At 39.7% G+C, this 24,144-nt stretch overlaps 1 protein-coding gene across 4 annotated transcripts in view; it reads left to right on the forward strand.

Moving 5' to 3' along the window:
* The window catches only part of KIAA1549 (KIAA1549 ortholog), a 154,262-nt gene that overhangs the window by 59,830 nt on the left and 70,288 nt on the right, over positions 1-24,144 (forward strand). For all 4 annotated transcript variants that reach the window (XR_008747813.1, XM_055808427.1, XM_055808429.1 and 1 more), the window contains exons 2-4: positions 12,607-15,345; positions 16,845-16,933; positions 22,656-22,833. Coding sequence is in view for 3 of the 4 variants with exons in the window: in XM_055808427.1 (XP_055664402.1) it covers positions 12,607-15,345; positions 16,845-16,933; positions 22,656-22,833 (3,006 nt within the window). In the remaining variant the exon portion in view is untranslated. The remainder of the gene's footprint in view (positions 1-12,606; positions 15,346-16,844; positions 16,934-22,655; positions 22,834-24,144) is intronic.

Consider the following 24,144-nt stretch of genomic DNA (forward strand, 5'->3'; position numbering starts at 1 on the left):
AGGAAGTGGAGAAATGATGACTTGTGTCTATGGTAACTGTACTCCTGACAGTCTCCGTATTAGGTCAGTTTATAGCAAGAGAGTATTAGTGGGATAGTAGGAATATCACAGTTAGAGATAATTAGGCTAAAGTCCATTCCCGAGTGACTGTTGGAGTGGGGTTTGAAACCACAGGGAGTAAAATAGAGTAAGCTATAGCTCATAACTTGTATAAGACTGACCTGCTTTTCGTTTAGCATAAATAAAAACTTTATACTAGTTTGGCTATACATGGCAAAGTAGTTCAATGTATCTGTGTTGTGACCTGATCCAGAAACACTGGGCATTTTCGATCATGGGTGCTTCAAGCAGTGTGACTCGTGAAAGGCCAGGCTGTTGTAAGGAAATAGCCATATGCATGATGCAGCCTCTTAAATAATTGAAATCAGCTTGATATAGAAGACTTTATCCTCTTTTACTGTGCGCTGTTCTTTTCCATAGGAAAATATTTCTTCTTGAGAGAACTTTTTTTATTTAACAGTTTTTGAGGTAGTTGCTTAGAAAATTTTTGTTTGGGGTGTCTCATCTTGGTACTTTGTTTGTGGTTTCTAAGGTGTGGACTTACAGTAACTATATGATTAAGTTATTTCCTGCATTTAGGATATTAGGAGAAGAATGCATCAACAGTCAACCAGGTTCTGTAATTCAGCTTTTCCACTTAAGAACGGGGAAGAATCCCAACATAAAGGAGCTGGGGTTAGCTCTTAAGGGTATGTCTGGTTATACCTAATGTGCAGACTTCTAGCAGCCTCTTTCCTTTAAAGCAGGAGTGGATTTTCCAGCTCTGTAAGGGACACATGAAACAACGTAGATGTACGTTGTAAATACTCCATCTCAAGTAACTGATAACTTAGTAGAGAGGGTTAGTGTATTTCTTTTCCCTTTCTTTTGAACCTGTTTCACTGCAGAATTCTTCTGAACAGTAAATTCAAGACTGATACACTATGGAAATTAGCTCAATGGTGTTATTTCTTTATCCAATTATATTTTTTATTTTAACACTATCTGGAATAAAAGTGAAAGTAGTTATTAACATGTGCAGTCATTTCAATTTCATTTTTATCTGGAGACATGATGTGCACAAGTAGCTTTTTAAACAAATGCCAGAAGCCTACAATTATAAATTGAGAGTAGTTACACGTGTTTGGTCAGAAGGGGGTCTGTTCTTTATTTTGGAAAATCATGTCTATTTATTTGTATTTATATGCAAATAAAGTGTGCATCAGCCTTGCCTCTACTTGTTTTTTTTGGGTCTTGGAACTCATACCATGATTCCTGATAAAACTGAACTCTTGCTTACCTACAGTTCTGCCTTTTACTTCATTACATACATAACTGAATTACTTCCTTCCCCTTGGAGTATTTTGGAAAGGGAAGGGAGGTGCTTCGAATGTGTGGTACCTTATGGAGAACAGGAGCAGCCCTATTCACATTGCAGAGGCCCAGTTACAATGCAGTTACATTTTTCAAGTAGGAATGTTAAAGTTACCCATGACATCAACCCCCAAACTTCTAAATTCAGTTTAGAATCCAATGGGTAGCTGTTTCAGCTTCCAAACGCAGTGTGCTGTCCTGAGGCATACCACATATGAAAGGAACTCAGTGCTTCACCAGCTTCAGTGTGGTGATATTTTTTTAGAGTAGTTAGGTTGAAGCTATTAACATCATAATAGAAAAGCCCCACCTTGCAGTTCTGTTTGAAATCAAAGGGTTATCTGTTTCAGCTTCCAAAACTATAGTGTACTGTCCTGAGGAGCCCCACTTAAGGAAGGAGCTCATCAGCACTTCACTGGGTTAAACTTCTAGGTTGTCCTAAAATATAGATCAGATCACCTCGAAACTAATACCAGGGTCTGAATTCAAGAAAACCCTGTATTCTTCTTGGGAGACCAATGTTTCCTGTTCCGGCTTTGTGCTTTTGTGTGTGTGTTTTTTGTTGTTTTGTTTTAACTTTGTATTGGAGACTATGCAGTCAGAATGCATCTCAACCTTGTTTCCCAGTTCTGCTCTCCAGTGTGTGTGGGAATCAGAGGAGCTTCTAATTGTGGCCTGTTGTTTTGGGGTTTTTTTTGAGTGGAGAATACCTTTAACAGTGCCATCTATGCTAGACTGAGTAGTGCATATAGGTCTGTGTTTAATCAGTATGTGCTAGAATTTATAACCCCTCACTGACTCTTGTCTGCAGCTTTACTGAATGGTAATGGAGTTAGGTTGGAACCTTATGCAGCCTCAACATGGTAGAGCCTATGGAAAAGTGAAGGGGTGACCCAGGGAACTTAAGGACCAGGAAAGGTCCTAGTAAGGACTTAGAAGTGCTATTGCTTCAGTGTCATCATTTGCTTTGGCAGAGTTCACAGCGAAGCTAATACACTGCTGTACTTGATCTTGAATCTTGGATCTTGAAAAGTCTAATCCTAATGGGACACTTTATGGCCGCCAAGGTAACAAGTGTGCAGTGATTATTACTGAATATGGTGGAGTTTGGCTACTGTTACCTGCATGTACATGATGCCTTGACCACCTCCTTTTCCCCTTCTTGCTTTAAGGGAAATACACTTTCTTTCACGCTGCTAACAAATGAGAGTTATAACAAAAATGCCTTCTCCACGGCAAGCATGGCTGTGCTGTGGCTGTTCAGTTTCTTTAATGCTCAATTGTTCTGAAACATGTTTCGGTTCCTCTTTGCTAGTAGTGTTGCTTGGGGAAGGTGCTTTACCTGATCTGTTTCCCAACAAATAGTTTCTGTTTCTTATTTGTCTTGTGTGTGTTAAGTTTTGATAAGAGGAGATTACTTGCCTCTCATTTTATTGTTAGCTTTGTAGTATATTTCCCAATACATTAATTAGGAAATTTTATTTTGTGATGTTCCTGAAGAGATACTGTTTCTGTAAAAAAAAATAAAAAATAAAAAAATGCTGTGAGCAGACTGCACCATAAAGTAAGACTAATGAATGATTTGCACTCCCATATATTTCTGTCATTTACAGTTGTTTTCTTACCTTTCTGGTTCTCCTATACGTATTTCTAAAAAGAATACACCCCTTAGGTTCTTTTTGCTGGATTATCTATATATTCACTGTTTCCTACAGCAGATCCTTTTCAGATTTACAATGTTACGCTTGTTAACACGTTATTTACTCATTCTTTTGTTTCCGTTGTTAACTGAGGCTGTGAATTTCTAGGGCCATGCGGAAACTGCAGTCTTATTACCAAGACTTAGGGACTTCAGTATCCACAGCTGCTTGCTTTTAAGTTTGGAGTGCCACGTGCATCTTGAGCAACTAAGAGTACCAAGAAATAGAAAACTCATACTTTAATATCTTGGGTGTTATTCTGTGGCTCATAACTTGTGGTATCACAGCACGAACTTCAGTGCTGGGAAAAGGTAGTGTAACTGTGCTGGAGGCAGCAGAGTTGAACTCGTTTGTGTTGGTCATGAACTTGGCTCCAGGTCTGAAAGCTTAGATGGTAGTAGCTCAGGATAACCTGTTTCCAGTAGAATGTTCTGAGAGTGGTGATTAGGCCTGTTGTATTGCATTAAGGACAGGGAAAAAAGGCTTTAAGCAAGTTTTATTTCTCTTCAGATGCTAGCAACTGTGGTTTCTTTACTTGACATGTTTTGAGGATGTTGTTAAGGAGAAAAAGACAAAAAGACCAAAATTAATTGCTACATTTTGAGATACTTGACAAGGAAGCATACTACTTGATATCATCATTATTTTTAAAACTAGTGCAGTTCCAGAATGTCTGGTAATGATACTTGCCTTGAATCTACATATGTTGTGCAATAGATGCCTAAGCCTGACAGCCTTAGGGGCTGAAAAGTGTGTGGAGGCTTTGTGGTTGGGCTATTTTTGTTTTGGTTATTTGTTTATTTGTTGGTGTTCGGGTTTTTTATTATTTGAAATAATACTTCGGTTGCCTTCTTTCATCTTCCCTAGTAATTTTGCCAGGGAGCTGTGTTCTGGAAGTTCTATACGTATAAATTATGGCAGAAGCTTGATCTTCGGCATTACACAGTGACTCTTTTTATTAGTTTGGGTTTTTTTTAAGAGGTTTCTCTTTTTTTTTCAAGTAAGGTTAAGGCACATAACACTTGCATGTTGTCAAGAAAAACCTGAGGTATCTTATTTCAAACCTCTACTTAAAGCAAGTACTTCTTGAACCTCTGTTCCATCTCTTTGTATGTCCTTCTCTTTTCATGTTTTCAGATCTTGTTGAGCACTTAGCTTCAGCCCAAAAGGCTGGGGTAGCTGGGAGTGTTCTGCCCTCTTTGCCAGCTTTTCTGTGAAATCTCCTTTTTCTGTGAAAAATACATTGACAGATTCTCTCTCATGTGACTTGATTTGCTAAGTGTTACATGCTGCGAGTACCAATAAATGCCTTCATATCTGACTGTGCAAGAGCTTATACATGCTTATGCATATACAGCTGTTTGAAAAACTAGGCGTGCACAGGCATATTGTTATGATCTGGCCCTGGAGCAATGAAGGTGGTGTTTTGTGAGCTCAATACAGAGTGATGATACTTTGCTAGTTGAAAATATGTTTTTTTCAGATTTTTCATTATGCTTTGTGTAACAAAAGTCTTGTGAATTAACTTCTCAAAGGAACTGCTTTTAGGTGTTGCAGGTTGGGAGTCCCATTTATTCCTTGAAGTTGTAAGATTTTGGAGCGACAAGCCTGCTGACCTGAACAACTTAAAACTCAGTCAAGGGAGTTTTTCCTTTGTCAGCACAGCACAGTTAAGGATATGTGTCAACGAAGAGAGTCCCTGTGGATGAGTGGGTTACTAGGATACAGCGTAGGCTCTGTTTTAATTAGGCCGTTACTCTTGTCTTCAGGCTTGCTGTCATTTCATTTCTTCTAGAGACTTTGTAGTGATAACACAATTTAAGAAATAAAAATAATTTTGTTTTAAGGATGTGTTTTTTGCTAAAATATTTGTATACATTAAGTGCAGAATACTACTCGCTGATATGTCATCTGCACAAAAGAGAGGCTAATATAAATTTAATTTTCTTTCTAAAAGCTTCCAGGATCTGCATTTTGGAGGACACTGCAGTGTTGAGCAAAACCAGAGCTTCTCAATAATCATTTGGTTGGATGAAAACTGACACTGGCTCTTCAGAAACTAAAAATCAAGTTGCTGTGCAGAGAGCAATTAAAAAAAGGGGGGGGAGGAGGGAAGCTTTTTCATTTTAAAATGTGAGCTGGTTATCATGATTAGCAAATCCAATGAGTTTTTCTTAGAATTCTAACATTTGTAAAGCCAATTCCAGTTTGTGTGTACTTTATCCCTAACATATGGCTTCCCACATGATGATGTCATGTACACTAAATGCCAAAAAAGTGTGAATGCTCCCAGCAAAAGCTATGCTTTGAACTGTGATTGGATTTGCAGTTTTGTGTGTGTGTGTGTGCATGGCCAGTCACATCAGAGCACGGAGCTCTGCACAAAGCCATTGCTTTCCTCAGCTGTGGGTGTTGGTCTGTAGGAGCAGGTAGTGGCTGGAGAAGGCTTCTGTATGGGAAACATCTACTTTTCTTCTCCCTGAGATGTTCAAAGTGGTGTGAATTATTATGGCTAATTTGCTTTCTTACCTCTGCATTCCAGTAGCTCTCTCTCAGAGAAGTTCTGGAGAGGGACTGTCAGCTTGAGGCATCTTGGTGCTGTACAAGCTTTATGCAGTTCCATGGGTGAGGATTTCTGTATTGTTCGTGTTTGCAGCTGTTGTGTAGGCATGACAGACTGTTCTGTGCATGGACTTTGTTCCCAGCCCACTTGTTAGCAAAGCTGTGGTTTTTCAAAGTAATATTATTATTTGGAAGTGGATCTCGCTGTGTGCTTGTGTTTATGGAGTGGGTGATGGGGTTGTTTGCTCTTTCCTCATCTGTTATGCTCTCCTGCCATTACTGCCTGATCTGCTGGTGTGCTGTTGTCTTTTATGTTATAAAAAGCTTCACTTGGGTTACAAGGATCTTCCTCCTCTCTTTTGTGTAAAACGGAATGTGTTACAGTGGTATGAAATCGAGAACAGTTATTTTTTTTTTAATATACCATTTACTTAAACTGCTACAGTGTCCTGTTCTGCCTCAACAGTAGGTATGTTAGGAAGATTCCTAGATCAGAGCATAGGTTGCAAGTTTCCTGATGAAGTGTTCCATCATCTGTGCAGTGGAAACTGGGATCCCAGACTACCTACAGCTCTTTAACGTGATGGCTACCAGCAAGTGTCCTAAAGGATGTTTTGAGGTGGTTTTATAATGCTGGATAAGGAAGAAAATGTAAATGCTAGTGCCTGGTATTACAGATTCATTGGTGTTGGTTTTAAAATACAGTATTAGATGAGGAGTGTCATGGTGTATTTTTTGACTCTGGTATGAAATGCAGTTAGACTTCCTTCTGCTAATCTTTCTTTACAAAGTCTTCATCAGGCAAGCCTCTGCTAGCAGGCAAGGCAAGGGTTTTGTCTTTGCCCCTTCCATTTGTGCTCTGGTGCATCTTTTCTCCCCATGCAGAGATGGAAGTTTGTGCTCATTTGCTCTGCAGGAGGGGGAGTTTCTTGTATACTTGCACCTGGGCAGCAGCTGAGCCACATGTGTTTGCATGTGGATGAAGAATGACTTCAGGACGTTCCTCTTCTTTGTTAGCTATGTATTGACACCTGAAATGTGCAAAAGTGAGTGTGCATATACATAGGCAGTCACTTTGCTTGCTTCCTACTGACAGTATTATTTTTCTCTTAATGCAACTTTTTGTATTTGTTATGAAATTTAACCTTCAACTGTAGTGTGAAAGAGTGCTGAGACTTAGCATAATTTTTAAATTTCTTTACTTTCTCTTTTAGCCTTTCAGGTGGTACAAGCAGCTAAATTAGTTAAAATTTGTAAGTGCGTGTGGTACATGATGAGAGAGATTCTTTATCTTTTACAATAAGAAAATGAACGTCTTTAAGAAACAGCTGTTAGGACTTAAGATGATTTGTGTCCCTTGCACAGCCTAAATGTGCACTTCTCTGAGAGAGTGGTGTCGGACATGGATGCAGCATTGCTCTGGAGAACAGAACCTTACAAAAGCTTCCCAGAGCACCACAGAGGAGCTGGGAGCTGGAACTCAGGAAGAGAGGAACAGTGCAGGCTCCCATCCCCTCCTCTCCTTGGCTTTTGTGTGCCAGGGGTGATTACTGTCACTGTTCAATCCATGCTTAATGCCTCCCAGAGAAGAAAGCAGACAGCTTTTCAGCTGCACATGCTTCTGTGACTGGTATTTTCCTACAAGCCAGACACCTAAGAAATTTAGTTAGAGGCTTACACAAGAGAGCTGTGTAATTTTTTTGCAATGACCTAATGCATACAAGCTCTTTGACAGAAGCTGAATTAAATGCTGTTAAATAAATGAGAAAGTTATTAAGTGTTAAGCCATACGAAGAAGAGTTATGATTTTTTTCAGATTCATTTGCATCATCATTCTCTCAGCCCTTGGGTGGTCTTGTGCTATGCTGCCTTCAGTTATTTCAATTTCTTTCCATTCCTCAAAGAAAAAGTTAAATAATAATAAAAAAAAAGTTAAAAGCTTCCCTTAAATGTGGTGTGCTACTCTACCCCATATTCAGGGAGCCATTTCAAGTGGAGAACATTCCTAGTGAGTGCATAGCTTTAATTTTAATAATTTGGGAACTATTGTTATCTCATTAGTTAATAGGAGTTTTCCCATAATACTTGGAATGTATGTAGCATCGGTTGCCTCTCTACCTAAAATGCCTTTGTTTGAAACAATAGGTAGCAATAAAAAAGCAGTTTTTCTTCCTGTCTATAAAACAAAGGTAGTAAAATTTATTTTTGTACAGAAGATAATTTTTTAAGTGGTGTATGTCTTGAACTGGTTTGCTGCTAGTCTGCTTGCACTTCCTGATGATTGCAAACTTTATTAGCCCTTATTTCATTTTTCAAAAACAATAGAGCAAAAATTACTAGTTCTATTCTCATGTTTTAATGTTATCACAAGTAAAGACTTCTTCATTGTATTCTTTGTTGTGCCTTTATCATCTATAATTTAACGTCTTCATGATACAGGAAGTTACTTCCATTTCAGTAGATATTGATGGTCATGATAATCTACAATTGTCATATTTTAGTAGCAGACTGCTGAAAAGTGGTGCAACTGTTTTAAAGTAACATGAGAGATCAGTGACAGAGGTGAGATTACATCTTGGATCCTGCATTTAAAAATATATGAAAGTAGATTATAAATAAATGAAACATTTAAATATGGAAGCATATGAATATATGCATATGTTATTGAAAAAATATATAAAATAATCCTTTTTTACTTTATTAAAAGATACAGTACAGACATTAGTTTTCAGCACTGCAACTACAGGAAGGATGAAAGCTATGTCCCTGTAATTGCTTTCTGGAAAAATGACTAGTCTAGTTCCTGCTTTACGAACTCACATAGTTTTCTGGCAAGCTGACATGGTATATTTTTGTCGCCAAAGTAGTCTATATTTGCTGTAGTCATGGGAAAGTGCTGTGCTGCTGTTATAGTCCTTCCCAAATTCATACAAGTCTGCACCAGCATTAAAGGTAAATGGCAGTGCTTCTGTAAATACAGATTTGGCAGTTGAAGGGGTCGTTGAGTTCAGTGGCAAGTTTTGTTACTTGTGAATTTTGTTCTGGCCCTCTCCAGTTTTGGAGGGCAGCAAAAGCAGCAGAGGGTTCGTCACCCCAAGCCCATCAGCACATTTCCTATGCTGTCACTCCTCCTGTGTCTGAACGTTGTTGTCTAAGCTGAGGCATTGTACTGGTGCCATCTGTGCCTCCTGTAGCCCCTGCCACAAGTGCTCTCCTTTCCTCCCCTTTTGCTATAGCTTGGGATCACAGCTTTGCTTCCTAAGCTACCTATTCTTTTTCGTAATGTTATCAGCTTGGCTGAGTTTGGCTTGTCTGATTGTCATCCCGTCACCATTGCCTATCTCAGCAGCAGTACAGTTGCTGGACAGTGAAACAGTCACCCAGCAATAACAGCTGTGCAAACAAACAAGTCAGCATTGATATTCATCAACAGCTTTGTGCACTCGTGGCATTGAGAAACACTAGAACATGTGCAATCTGTCTACTTTCTTTGTCCCACAATACAGCCAGATTGGCTCCTCTGCGCCCATGAGGGCGTGATTGTCATGCCATGGTGTGCCTTCACCTCCTTCCCTTTTTCCTTTGCTTTTCCTTCCTCTTTGTGGGCTGTCTGGCTGCTCCCAGCCACATCTGCCACGCGTCCCATCTGCTTGTCATGAGAGGCGCGCACAGTTCTGACAAGCAGTATTCAAGTAGTACACTGTTCTGCTGGAGATGACAGAAAACAATAATTTGTATTATTAATGGCATGTCACTAATGTTCCCTGCTTCTAAAATGCCAAGCAAAGCAAATAGCCCGGAACATTGGCTTGCAAACTTGCTGATGAGTTGTTTCAAAATCCTACGTGCACAAGTGAATTTTTCCCACTCCACTTACCTCAAGTAACAATGCTCTTACCTCATCTTATAGCTTGTAACTTTTTTGAGACATAGTATGTTTTCCTTAAAAAAATGAAACATCTTTTTCAGAAATTGTGTTCTTTCCTTCCTGGCATCAGTGGCAAGAGTCTTTGTATTAAAGATGCACAGGTGTATGATAAAACTATTTACTGTTACTTTGTGTCTTTCAAGGAAAGAATACTAGCAGACTGTCAAGAAAAAAAATAATTCTAAAGTCAGAATGAATTTAAAACCAAGATCGGCCTTGCCTCTTACGCATGTCTATGGGACAGGTTATGGTGGTGCAAGTAACTCTTCAGGACATCTTTGTGACCTGTAGTCACTTCCAGCAGACTCTTGCCTTATGAGAGCTTCCCTATCAAACTGAACAAAGGTAAAGGGAGCTCTCAGTGGGTGAAGGAAGATGATGATGCACTGCATGGGCAGTGAAACTGTTTTGTTTATGGAATCACCTCTAGCTTCGGGTCAAAGATTTGTGGAGGTGTGTGATGAAGAGTGCAGCTGCTAATTATTATGTATTCATCTTTGCCGGTCATATTAACTGTCATGTGTAGCAACTGCAAGTTTACCATGCATACGGTGTTGAAGCTACCACAGCTGTCTTGCATGGCTGCTGCAGGGATTTACAATAGGAAGCCGTGTGATGAAGAACTTGTACGTTTGCCTGCAATGTGGAATTCACTGTAAGCAAGTGCTAGGTGTCCAAAGTGTGACCAAGGTGGACTGGATTTTACAGGGCTGGCTAAAAGGAATTGTGCATGCATATAGGGAGAGAAGTGATCCATTGTGGTGGCGTTTGTTTCATAGCCTTTTAAGTCTTTTCCTTTAGTAACTCCTTGCTTACTCAAGATGTCACAAAGAGAAAAATAAAGGCTGGAATCCTAAGTCAGAGGAAGAAGCGAGGCTAGGGAGACTTTTAGTGAGGAGAAATGTTCAACAGCTTTTGGTAATCAAACGGGGCTGGATCAGGGTCTGTGTTTTGATTCTGTGCTTGCTAGGAACTGCTTTGTCTGTTGCCCATGTTAACTGGTAGTGAAAGCTGTTGTTCTGTGGTGGCCACACTGTGCTGTGTTCAAACAGCTGACCTCCATGGAAGAAGTCAAGGATGGGCTTGTGTATTTGTCTTACATAGCTTTTACAAGGGTGTACCTGTTGTTTCCTTTTTTTTTTTTTTTTTTTTTTTTTTTTTGCCTTGAGGGCATTGTAAGGCAGTATATTTTATCATCACACCACAACTAAGCATCATAAAGCTGGCAATGCCTACAGTGAGTTTCGGGAGGGAAAAATGGATTGGGACTACTTCAGAGAATAGTATCTGCAGTGCTGCAAAACATTGTGCATGGGGAGTATCTGCAGTGCTGCAAAACATTGTGCATGGGGTCTGTAAAATAAAGTATATAATCACAGTGCTCATATTTGATCAGGTGTGATCAGTGGTACAGTGGTATTAGCTCTCTGCATTAATTCCTGTACTTTTCGGATCAGCAGCTTCAAAATTTATCAAGTTGGTATGTCAGTGCTTGAAAAGTGTCAAGTAATTCAGCAAACAGGGAAGGGAGGAGGGGATGAATGCAACAGTTTATCACATTTGGAAAATGTTGTTAGACTGACAATGGTGCATACAGATAGGCGAGCTATTCCTGCCAGATCCACCATGGATTACTAAGTTCAAGGTATCCTCTAAAGTGTTACAAATGTAGTTACAGTAGAGCAGTGTACTGTAGCACTGTCTGGCACTTTATACTGTGAATGTTCATTTTTCTTTTAAACTGATCCCTGGTGGTTTAACTGGATGGGATTCTCTCCCCCCTCCCCGGTCTTTTTAATGTTCGTTGCTATTAGGTTCCAGCAGCACTGTGTGGACACTCCCATATGAAACCAGGGTGATCAAGTGGGATAGATAATTTAAGGATGAAGCCTTTGTGCGTATCCTTGAAAAATATCCTGCAGCAATTTTCTGTGATTTCCTTTAATATTCAGCTCTGAAGGCTATTAATCCAGTCTTGACATTTCAGAAAAGTACTCAAGCAATAATCAACCTTTTCTCTGCAAAACGCATCCATGGCTGGAAAAAAGGTTATATACAGATCTTCTCTGTAACCTCGAGAACACTTTTGCCAGAGAGGAGGAATTATAGTAAAGTTCTGCAAATGATATATACGATTTTTGCAAGTATTTTTTTAAAATACCTGGTGAATTCTTAGCTTTTTCTCCTTTGTGTTTGAACCCAGCTATTACTACTTGAATTCTGTAAACTTGGCAGTGAAAATTGTAGTACATGTGGTCTATAAACAGAGTACTCCTGCAGCAGGTTGTGAATAAAGATGGCAATTGTGTAATGAAGCAATTTGTCACTGAGTGCTAAAAGGCCAGAAATTAAATGAATGGCTGATGATGTAGCTAGTGGACATGTTACTAGTGAATTCTTGTAGCTGATATCAGGTCCATGTTAGTGTTACGTAAAGGGAACACATCTTCATTTCTCATGTGTCACTTATTTGTGGTATGAGAGGGAGGATCTGGTCCTTGAAGCAGAACAGATATGCTAGTGAGCCTAATATTAAGAAATAATAAAACTGGAGGAAATGAAGTGATACTTCAGGTCTTCTGCTTTCCTTTAGTTATGCAAAAGTTTTCCTTGCATTGTTGTTACCCTTTTTGGTTTGTTTCCTTTGTGAGACCATTAGCTGCAATGCACTGTCGCCTTGTATAAGTAAGAGGGAGCCACTTTCTGTCCTTCCATGGGATTTGCAGGAGTGCTCCTGTAGAGAGGCAAGTAGGTGCAGAGAGAGAGGAGTTACTATTGTCCTGCTTGCTTCCAGGGAATGGTGTTTCACAGGGAATCTTACTATTTGTGCTGACTCGCTCATGGGAGGTGTTTCACATACTGAGAGGTTTTGTCTTAGCCCTTGAATTCTGGGCAGTTGTCTGCAGACATACTGTGTGTAACATTCACTCACTGCAGTCTTACTGCTTGTGCTAATCTGGTGGGTTTTGTGTTTTGTTTTTCTCTCTCTCCCGCTTTATTTAGATGAGAGATCCTTGGAGCAGCAAAATTTTTCCTTTTTCTCAATGGACTCAAAGGTGCACCAAAGCATATCAGGCAGCAGGACACAAATGGCCTTAGCAAAAAGTACTTTGGCGTCCCAAGAAAGTAATTTCCTTCAAACGGTTTTATCATCAGTTACCACTCCCTTTGATGTGACTTTATTTAACCAAGAAGAAATGATCAGGATTTCAGAAGGGAAAAATACACCATTGGTAGATGTCCCTGTAACAAGCAATGAAGCGTTCTTAAGCGACGATGAATTTATTAGCTCATTTCCAAAGGCACAGTGGACTCCTCCACTTAAGTCTTTCATAGTTTTAACAGATCATCACTCAGTTAATACAGTAGAGCCACCAAGAGAAATGTTAGAAACTGTGTTGCTAACACCTTCGTTTTCTGTCCTTTTTTCACCTTATGGTATCTCAAAAACAGCACAGCAAAAGACTCCATTGAGCGCTATCCCTGAACAGCGTAATACTCTTACAGACTTGAAGCTTTTTGTACCAGATAGTGAAATGCTAACAGCAAGCAGAGACTTGCCGTTGTACCCTCCAAATACAGCTATTTATTTCACTTCCATTCCTTCAGAGACAGGAGTTGCAGTGTGGGAAAACATAAATGCAAGTTTAACAGCTCTGCCTTTCAGGGCTGCTTCAGAAGGCTCGCCTCTTCATCTCAAGCTGCTGGATAAGACTAGCCCTGTGACCCCAGATGCCACAGCACAAAGTGCAGGCCTGCATGGTGATGTTTACACCGATGTGAGTAGCAGGGCAGCAGAAACTCTCAGTCTAAGGACCTACCCCACTCCAAGCGTTCCTTGGGCCACACCAGCTTCACCACCCAGTATGGAGCCTGCTTTGTTTCCCATTAGTCTTCCGCTTGCTTCTTTCCCGCTTCCCTCAGCTACCATTTCCTTGGACTCTAATATGGTTCTTAATACCAGCCTGTTTACACGTGAATTCTCCAGTACAGCACCAAATTTGCCTGCCAGTTCAGAAATACCAAGTCAATCAGAGCTTGTCAGTGAGCTCATGAGTCCAGTGCCTTTCACGAGATCATACAGTTCTTGTCTGTATTGTGACTCAGTTTCACTTCTGCCAGAAGCAGGCTTTTCCCCAGAACATGATATGGGCTCAGGTGATGATGTTGAAACTTTGTCCATCAAAGCTTCTGAAGTACAAGGCATAACTCCATTTACAACTATAATTACTGACAGGTATGAATTAGAGGAGTCTGCACCTGAGATTTTTGATACTACTTTTCCATCACGACCAGTTGTTTCATTTTCTTCAAGATACACAGAAATGCCCGATTCAAGCATGTTTTTATTAAGCACTATGGACACTGTCCTTAACACTAGAACACCTGTAACAATTTCTCCTTCCTACCATCAGCTCCCTGGAGGACCATCACTGGATATCTCTGCCCAGTTTTCCCTCCCTGTTCTGGAAACAGTTTTGATGACACCAAGCACTCACATAGGACTGACTGGTGCCACTACTGTTCTGTTTGACTCTACCTTCATCCCGAGTGAGCCGGTAGCATCGTTTGCAGTCAGTCGTACAACCTTGCTGGAGTTGCCAGAATTGATGCCATCAGAATCTGTGGTTTTGCTTGATAGGACGTCTACAAGGGAGGAACCCTCTTTAAATATTTCAGATTTTTCATCCAGTCTTTTATCAACACCATTTCTTATTGAACCTAGCTACTTGTCTCTATCATCGGCTGCACTAAATTCTTACTCTGTCATGCAAAGTGATTTATCACTTCTCTTACCTCAGACCTTGTTGACTGGGACATCAGTACTTTCTGAGAGTGTTTCCAGCTGGGACTTAGCTACCACTGTCAGCTCTGCCACTGATGGCGAGGTTTCTCAGTTCCCTCTCGACCAAACATCATACTTGTATTCAAATGCATCCTCTGTTCCAGGTGCACATGTTCCTGAAATAACACTGTCATCACATCTTCGCTCTGAGTCATCTGTGTTCCTGGAAACACCCTCAGTATTGCCAGTGGGCTCTGAAGTTGTGTTTACCTCAGCTGTTACAGGAGCTACCTCTCAGTTGGAGCCTTCACTCTCCACCTCTTACTCTGTGGTTCCTACCCTGGTGCTGCCTGCTTCTGACATCCAGTCCGTTACCAGCAGCATCTTGCTCAATGAAACAAATCTGATCTCTTTGTTTACTATCTTTCCGGCAACTCCTGTCTTAAATGTGTCTTCATCTCTGCTCTCAACTGCTCTGGCTTCTGATGAGGATATTGGTGCTACAGTTAATCCCAGTCTGCTTTTAACATCTCTCAGCGAGGGCAGTGCCCACACAGCCCTTCCTCCCTCAGACACTGACAACCTGGTGTCACGTGCCGACACCATCAGCATGATGCCCTTTCCCACAGCATCTCTGTCCGTGACCGCATCGTTTGTTCCCACGCAGTTTCCTCCAACTTCCAGCCCTCCCACTGGATATGAAGTTCCAGCAGGAAGCAGTGTAACTGCTGGTAATGACGCATCAACTGCTTCCACCACTGTCCCCACAACCACTGCCACCAGTGCTGTGGGCAGCCGTGGCACGACTGCTGCAGGCAGCCTGGGGACACTTTCCTCCACCCCTCTGGTGACTGCTACTCCATCTGCACCTATGGTCATAACCTCTGCCATGACTACTACCAGGCAACCCTACGTCTGCGACATCACTGTTCCCGATGCTTACTTAGTCACTGCAGGTAAGATATTCCTAACGTTTTTATTTTGTTTTTCAGAAGCTACTGTAATATGACCCCTAGCTAAATCACAGACGTTGAATTAACTTAGTGAATCTCTCAAAGAAACACGGTGTAAATTTAGGCAAAACAGCCGTAAAAAGCATTGATTTTTTCATTTATTCTTATAAATAATACAATTCACTTGAACAAAGTTGGTTGCAGTAGTGAGTTACGTATGTTGCGCTGCACAGAGAATGAAATTGTCTTCTAAAATTGCTGATGCGTATATACAAGTATGCTGAGTTAGAGACTGCTTTGTCATTTCATGGGTTGTAAATGCACATTACTGTCATGGTACTGTTCTGCCAACCTATTAAATGTTCTGACTGAGTAAGTTTCTCCTTTCAGTTGTTGCTGCTGTTTGTAAAATACCTGCATGTGAGGTAATGTTGTAATGTGAAAGAGGAGAGTTGGTTTAAAAAATGTTTGGGTTTTGTTAACATTTTTATAATTCTACCATACTAGCTTATGTTTACGTTTTCCCTTGTTCCATACTTACTCCAATTGGATTTGGTGTGTTTGTAACCAGAAAAAGTGATTTTTAGTGTGTTTCAAAATTAATTGTCTCTGCATCTGTTTGCTTTTTTGGGGCTTTCCTACCTCTTCCTAGCTTGTTAACAAAACAATACCAGCAAACTAATCCAGGGAGGCTGTGGAAGTGCTGCATGCTCTGTGGTAAACAACACATTTTGCCATTAAGATTTACCTGTAATATGTAAAGCAGAATGAGCATAATTTCATCCTCCAGATATGAAGGGGAGCTGGCTATGCTGGTGATAAGGAAGATTTATTTTTTTTTTTAACCTGTAATTTGAGTAGTTTTGTAGGCACGTTACTGAAGGAAAGTGAATGCAGGATGACAACATGATGCTTTTTGGTTGTTTCCTTGACCATAGTCACAGTCTCAAGTGTGACTGTAACAGACGTGATATGCATACGGGTGTGTAGTTTTAAACAGTTTCTTATTTGGTCGATATATCGCTTTCAGTAATTAATGTCACGTTTGTTTACTTTTTATTTAAGAGAAAAGTAGATGCATATTTTCTGTGGCTTTTCTCTGACCTCATCTGCATTCCATGCATTGCCTACAAAACTTTAAATGCGTTATGATAGCAGGCTCATTGTGCACAGGTCAGACTGAATGTGCTGTGACTTTCAGATCCTATTTGAATGCCTCAGTGGCTCTTCAGAAGATTCTTTTATTAGAATGCTAAAGATACTAGATATGGAAAAACAAAACAAAAGAGAAACTAAGCCTGGAGATCCTTAAACTGTATGTACTGTCACTTTTTAGGATACATTCGCACCTCTACCTGTTTCCTTGTCCATTGTCTTACCCGTTTGATGCAGTTGATCTCATTGCCTGCTTTTTCATGCATTGCACAATTGAAAATGCAGCTTTGAACCAAAGCCCAACAGATGAAGCTAAAATGTATTTACTCACGGACATTAATTTCCAGTGTTGGCCCGAAGAGCTGTTCTACAAAATGTCAGTGAATCCATCAGAGAAGTGCTCAGAGTTCAGTTCAGGCGATCAGTAGAGCTGGAGGTAAGTGGTATGAAGTGTGTACAAGTACTTTTTGATCAATATAATATGATAGTGGGTTTAGTTCCCAAGCTAAAAGTGAGTTAAAAACGACCCATGTGGCACTATTATCAGAGAGAGGTTTATTCTGACTTCAATGTTAGTCATGTTTTGGTTTTTTTTAATGTAAATATAAAATCAGCTTTTTTTACTTCTGGAATGTCATCATTTTTTAGGACAGACCTTTCTTGATTTTACCAGAGGTGAGCAAGCAGTGCCCAGCCTCTACTGCTCACCTCCTTTGGCTGGTGAATTGGAAAGCTTTTACCCTCCAAAATACCTGCTAAAGAGTTGTGTTTCTTTTGCTATCTGATTATATATACTTAGCACCTTAAATACAGCAAAACCTTCTGCATGGTCTTGTGCTATTTTGTGTTTTAAGTGAGGCCATCAACACTTGCAGGGGGAGGTGGTGAAATCCCATATGCAGGTTTTGGCAGATGGAAAAGGGGGGAAAAATCAGGTATGCAATGGTAAGATGTTATTTTTAAGCCTTCAAGTAGGTGTGACTCCTGTCCGTCCTCCACTCACAGGGCTAGGAATTGCTGTGCTCTGGGGTTGGGGTGTTGGTTTTTTGGGTTTTTTTGAAAGCTTCTTGTGCTTTGATGTTCAAGGGATCATCTTTGAAAAATATTTCAGTGTTCTTTCCTAACCTCAAAGTGAGTGTTTGGTTCAGATGACGTTTAAAGGCTTTGTTCCCCCCTCTTGTCTCAAACCCTCTATCTGAGAGGAAAAGACTGCAGAGGTAGTTTGGAGGTACCTTTGCTGTATAATCAGATACTTAAACACTGGGGACAAAATTAAATGTTTTAGTGGAATTAATGGTGTAGGTGCAGGTTCAGCTGCACTTGCAATTTTTCATGTCTGCATTCGTCCAGTTCTGATAGCTCAGCACCACATTTTGAGTCTATGATCTCATTTTCGTTACGAAGTCAAGTAGCAGTTTGTTGAACATAACTTGAGTTTCTCCATGCACAGAATCCCTTGGTGCCTTTAACTTCTGGTTGCTGATCTGTGTGGAGAAAGTGTTTTGACAGCTCTTGCCATAATCACTGCACTCAATAATTAAACAACTCCTGTCTGATGTTTGAGAATAAACCTCTCTACTACTCAGTCAAGATAGGAGCGTTACAAATTTCTGCCAAACTTCAGCCACAGTGAGCTGCCGCTGTGTGTGGCAATACATGTAGTTTAAGTCCTTTAACAATACCTGCCCATAAGCATGTTAGGGTTTTTTGTAAATAAGAGATTTTTCTTGTGGCTTGTGAATTATACCTTCAGATTTTGCAAACGGGTGTGGTCAAGTAGAAGTCAAAAGTTCATGATGAACTACACTAATTTTTAATGACCTTATATGCCTCAATAATATGGGAGCGCTTACCCTTTCTTACAGTAATAGCAGTAAGATAAAATCTGTTGGTAAATATCTGAAGGTTGATTGAAACAAACATTTGATATCTTGCTTCTTTATATTATTGCCCTTTAAATTCCTTTCTTTCATGCCCACTATTGCCTTGTAAAGCTCTCAATAGGATGTTTTGGCCCTAAGGCTTCTCAGAAGCAACTGTTTTTATAAATAATGCAGTTAGTCTGGCTTCATTCATTGCAAATTCTTTTTTATCAAAAGGAGAGAACATCTCTGTGGAATCAGTTATGCTTATTTTGTGCTAGAATGCTGCTATCATATGTGTTCTTTGTGATGCCTTGGGTATTGGTTTTCCATTAAAAATAATCACTAGCAAATGTCTTCACTTCTAGCAGTAGAGTACTAACAAAACTGTTATTTTTTTAAAAAAAGAGCTGTCTATAGTATCAATATGTTGAGTGGTGATGTAATGCAAAATTTTAAACAGTTTTTGTGTATTGCTAAACTTAATTAATCAGACTTAACTTTTGTTAGTCAAGAGTACTCTGGAACCTTGTGTACATTTGCAAGTTATGGTAAAGTTGTACACTTCTCTAAGCTACTTTTTTACTGTGTCTCCTATTACAGATCACAGATGTTGTTCCCTTGCTGTGATGTAATGCACAGTAAATCAGGAGACAGTCTTGTTAAATTTAACTTTGTAGTAATGCATGCTTTAAAAATAAAATCCATGGCAACAATGGATATAACTGCTGCTGAAATGCAAAACAAGTTTAACACTGATAAAAACTCCCCCCGCCCCACCCTCCAACTTTTTCAGTTGAATTTTTGGTCTCTGTGTCTTTATTATATCCAATATTCTGAATTGTTGAAGTGGAAAAAAAAAAAAAAAAGAGGCAGGCTTGAATCCTGCCTAATGAAAAAAGCTTTTGTCATTTTTTTCCTAGAAAAAGTCCTTTCAGCAAAGTGAGAATAACCTAAAATTTTAAAGTTCTTTCCAGCTGGTCTCACTGTATTGCATCTGCAAAAGAATAAGACCCTATTGTTTGAATAAGAGAAATTTTTGGTAACTTACGCTAATGTAAACCTTATGACACTTGGATAAGATCTATTATACAGTGGTCCCTTGACTTAGCTCTGTTGCACTGGGGTGTGAAATAAAATAGTGTTGGCAGTGACCTGCTGCTGGGACCCCTGGTGCCATTAAGTTTGTGCCAACAGGAAAAAGCTTCTTGCCAGCTTCATTTGGGCTTGGAGTTTTATCATGCAGTATAATGTATACCTCAGTCACTTGGTTGCTGTATTTAATGTGTGTTTTGGGGGCCGTCCTTAGCCTATTGGCTTCTGTAATCCAAAATTAGTAAACCTCTGCCTTTAAAGTAAGATCAGTTCACTGTCAGGCAGTTAAATGCTCCCTTCAAAGATGCCACCTTGTGGGCTTGCACTGATTTCATCACTATTCATGGCTGCTGGAATTCTGGCTGGTATTGTTCAGGTGCATAAAAATGGTGAGAGAATTGTTGCCTTAGGATCCTAAAGCGCATAGAAGCAGAAGCTTTGTTTCATTTTTAAGACCTGTGAGCCTTTGTAGTCCATCTTCAGGAAGTCAAATGCTCTCTGCAAGCTCTTTATGGGATACTTAATAAGGTGGTGGTAAGGAAATCAGTTGTTTATGCTTTCTGCCAGGTGTTTACACAGCATAGTACAGTAGAGTGTAAGCATGAATTAGATTGTAGCAAAGTTGTGTCTAATCAAATATTTTAGCAGACAATAATTAATAGCAAATGTTTAGGGAACATCATAAGGCACAGAGTAAGCATATGATTCCCCCTCTCTTCTAGCCTCTAGTAAATGGAGGCTTGGAAACTTTCTGTAGTAGAAGCACTCTCTTTTGAATGAGAGGTTTTTCCCTGGAAACAGCAGAGTTGGATTAGCCATTGCACTTTGGAGAAGGGATGGCTTCTCGAGGTGGTGTAAGGGTTCTCTGTTCTTACTGAAGGTTTCTGCTTTTGCTGTGGGAATGGCTCCAAAGTGCACATGGAGTTTTACATGATTCTCTGGCTTTCTGGCCCAAAATGTTAAGAAATTTGTACTTGTTTTATATAAGAAATTTGTGCTTGTTTACTTTAGTAAGTGTCACTCTAAAATGTGGTGGTTCAGCTAGCTAATCTGTTAGCATCTAACTGTCCTGGCAGTAGAGGTGAAACCTCCAAGAGGGTTGGGTGGATGGCTGGGCTTTTGAATGGTTGGGACTGTGCCAAGAGGAGCTGTTCTCATTCATGAATCAAGAGGCATGAGCTGTGCTCATTTATCCAACATAACTTTGCAAACTTCTCTATGATTTAGCTTGTAGACAGCATCATAGTGACATGACTATATTATTTCTGTCATCTGAATTAGGTTGTAGAGTGCTAACTCTTGACACAAGCAGAAATAGCTATTGTTTTGACCTGTAGTAGTTCTAATTTACCTACCTCAAAATTACACTTAAAAGGTGGTTGTTGTTTTTTATATTTCCATTCTTCTGTAGTTGCTGTCACTTTTCTGCTGCAGTGAAGCACAAAGGGGACAGTATTAGCAGTTATGACAAAAAAGTCAATGCAAAATTCCAGGGGGGTGTTGAGGGTAGACTGCTTTCATTGTGTTGATGGTGCATTGCAGCAGGTCAGAGGTGGAGACAGCTGAGTTAACAGGGGATTGCTTTCTTGTCTGAAATACCTGACGCTAGTGCATATGTGTATGCTGGCTACACTAAACCTCTCTTCCTCAGCATATATTGCTTTAGTAATCACCAGCAAATTGTCACTGGGATTTGTGATTCTAAGTCCCCTTTTTCTCACCTTTTTAAGTAGTCCCCTTTGCAAGTAATGGGCAACTTTCTTCTGGCATGTTTTACCCATTATAACTGCTGTTTCTGTTTGACAAACCGAAGCTGCAGAGATCACTTCATCGTGAGATAAAAGGATAACGTTTCAGATAACAGGAGCTGAAAAGAGCTGTGCATATTATTCATATCAATTAAATTTGAGTTCTCTAGGTCTAAATCTATTTAAAATAAAAGCTGGATGTTGCATATATTTGTGGGCTACGAAGGAAGAAATGAATAATGAGCAGCATAGATTATTATTTTTTTTATTTCTTTCTGCTACTGAAGTAGTTTCTTCTGGTGAAGATGATCTATTTGAAATGCACGTTCATAGAGGACAGGAAAGAGCTGCTTTCTGTCTCATCTAAACAGCAATTGCCATCACTTTACACTGTTGCAGGAATACCAGTAAGGAACGCATGGGTCACCATTTAAGTAGTGCTGTGCTTTTCTGTAAGGCTGATCTTGAAGTTAAGTCTATCTAGCGTATCCCATCACCAGCACAAAGCCTGAAAGGTGCTAGCGTCTCTTTGTCTAGGGAGTGCACATTTATCAGAATCTTTGGGTCTCTGGTTATTGATTTGTGAGGCCATTGTATTGGACCTTAGGTAAATAAAGCAAACTGAGGGAGTAAACCAAAGGGGGTGGGGAGGGGAAAGGTGGGAAACAAGTGTCCTTGATATTGAGAGAATCTCTCTGAAGGAGAGAAGATGCTGCAATATGTTTAAACAAATAAAAGCCTTCAGTTTGTTCTTACTTAGGTGACAGAGAATTGGTAGATAAGAGTGTCTGCATGGAAACATTCATCTAGGTTTATATTTAACTTACAATCCCGTTTCTTTTACATGGTGACTAGGGCTCCTCGGGTTTTTTAAGAAGACTCAAAGTTAGAAGATAAATTGGAAGAGGATAACTGTGCTGAAATAAGTATATAGTTTTCTCTGAAAGAAAGCATTCTTTAGTGTGAAAACTATATCCATAAAACACAGCTTATGTTTATTTTGCTCCTTGCATGTCATATGTGAATGATATAGGAATGTATTCACTGTACAGTGTATGACTGAAATGCAGAAGCTATGTAAGTGGTTCAGTAAGTAAACAGCAATTTTGTATGGGAACTCTTATGTACTCCAGGGGAATGCAGGCAAGGGGTAGTGCCTGCTATGCTGGGATGTGATAAGTCAAGAAGTATTGGGACTGGTGTGTTGTACATAAGTGATTCTAGTAGGCACACCTAGCACATGGGAGTTGTGTCTCTGATGCACCGGAGCAGAGGCTGCAAGGCACAGCTCTGTTGGAGTGTTTGTGCTTCTGCTCTGTCTTCGAAAAATAAATACTGCATTTTCCTACCTCTTGATGATATGGCTTTGAAATGTGTGAGGCTAGGTCTAAAGTGTTGCCAGATTTCACGCTGAAGAAATTTCTCTTTTTTTTTTTTTTTTTTTTTTTTGTAGGTTTATAAAATTTCCCCCAAATTTGTTTTCTTGGTGACATCTGGTCCTTTTGTTTACACGGCAGTAGCTGTCATAAATGTGCTTGTGAACAGCAGTCTTCTTCGTGGTGAGGCCCCCATGATCCTCTCACTGCATCCTTCTTTCGCTGTGCCAGATAACAGATTCCAAGTTCAGACAGGTAAGTTCTTCCTGACTCAAAGAGGCCATGTAGCTTCATAGCGATTCACACTTCTTCACTTGGGATTAGGTGTGCAAGGTTGAGTCAGAACCCTGAGTTCTGCTGTGAATCTTCATTCTTGGCTGTTAGCGAAATACTTGCTGGATCTGTGGTTGAGAGATGGTAAATAGTAAGTGGTTAACCCCATAATTTCATGATTTATTCAGGAAAATTTTTTTGGCACGTTGCAAAATAGGCGTGCTCTTTCTCTTGCTTCAGAATATGAGAAGAGAAAAAAAATTCTGTGAAGAATTTACTCATACAGTGCAGCTACTTTATAATGCTTGAGTCAAGTTTCAAATTATGCCATGTTAAGTGCTATTTTTTAGAATTGTCATAATGTAGGAGAATTGGCTGCTAATACATAATGTGAGCAGGAGGGTTGCTCATGTAGTATTCAGCTTTCCGTGGCAGCAGTTTGTGAAGCCCATGACTACTAATAATCTAAAGTAAAATATCTACCCATGTAATAGATTTTGAGAGTCAATGGTATCATTTAAAATCTTCAGGCACTATTTGTATAACAAAACCACCTGCCTGGTTGGTTGACTGCGTAATGAGGTAGTGACAGGAACTGAGTGTATAGGCAGAGTGTTATTAAATGTCAAACATAGTACTTTTGTTCAGGTATGTTTCTTCTGTTGTTTCGGCTCTGTTAATAACTGTGTGGTAAGACATCACTTTAATTGTGCAGGTGTGATGTCTTTTTCTGCTTAACATGGTTATATAGATAGAGAGTAGACATATTTTCTGTTCTTGAACCTTGTATAACATTGCTATTAGTCTACAACCTAATCACGGCATGTCTTTGGGTAAGATGATACCAGGAAATCCACAGATGTACATGCATTCCTCTGTGCTCACTTTCTTTTCTGTGCTTTTTTTCTCTCCTGTGAAAGACTAGGATGTATGTATCTAGATATAAAAGATTGTTTCCTAATTAAGTATTTTGCAATTGTTAGACTGATAATGTGTATTAATGGACCCAAAATGTCGTCTTTTAGATAAGCTAAACTCAATTTCAAGCTACGAGAAAGAGATTTGTTGCTTTTTTCTTTAAGATTTTCATTGATCCATTGGGTACTAAGGATTTCAGTGTGGCAGATCAGTGTCTAGTTTTGACCAGTGTCATGTAAAATTAGTCGCATGTATGTAGTGGATGTCTTCAAGTATACAAGTGGAAAACAGTGGGTGTTTTGTCACTAATACCTTTTGCTAGTCTAATGACTGCTGGGATATATATTGAGTAGAGAACTTACTGCACCAATACAA

This window comes from Falco peregrinus, chromosome 6 (genome assembly GCF_023634155.1).
Source record: "Falco peregrinus isolate bFalPer1 chromosome 6, bFalPer1.pri, whole genome shotgun sequence".
In the NCBI taxonomy this organism is placed as follows: domain Eukaryota; kingdom Metazoa; phylum Chordata; class Aves; order Falconiformes; family Falconidae; genus Falco; species Falco peregrinus.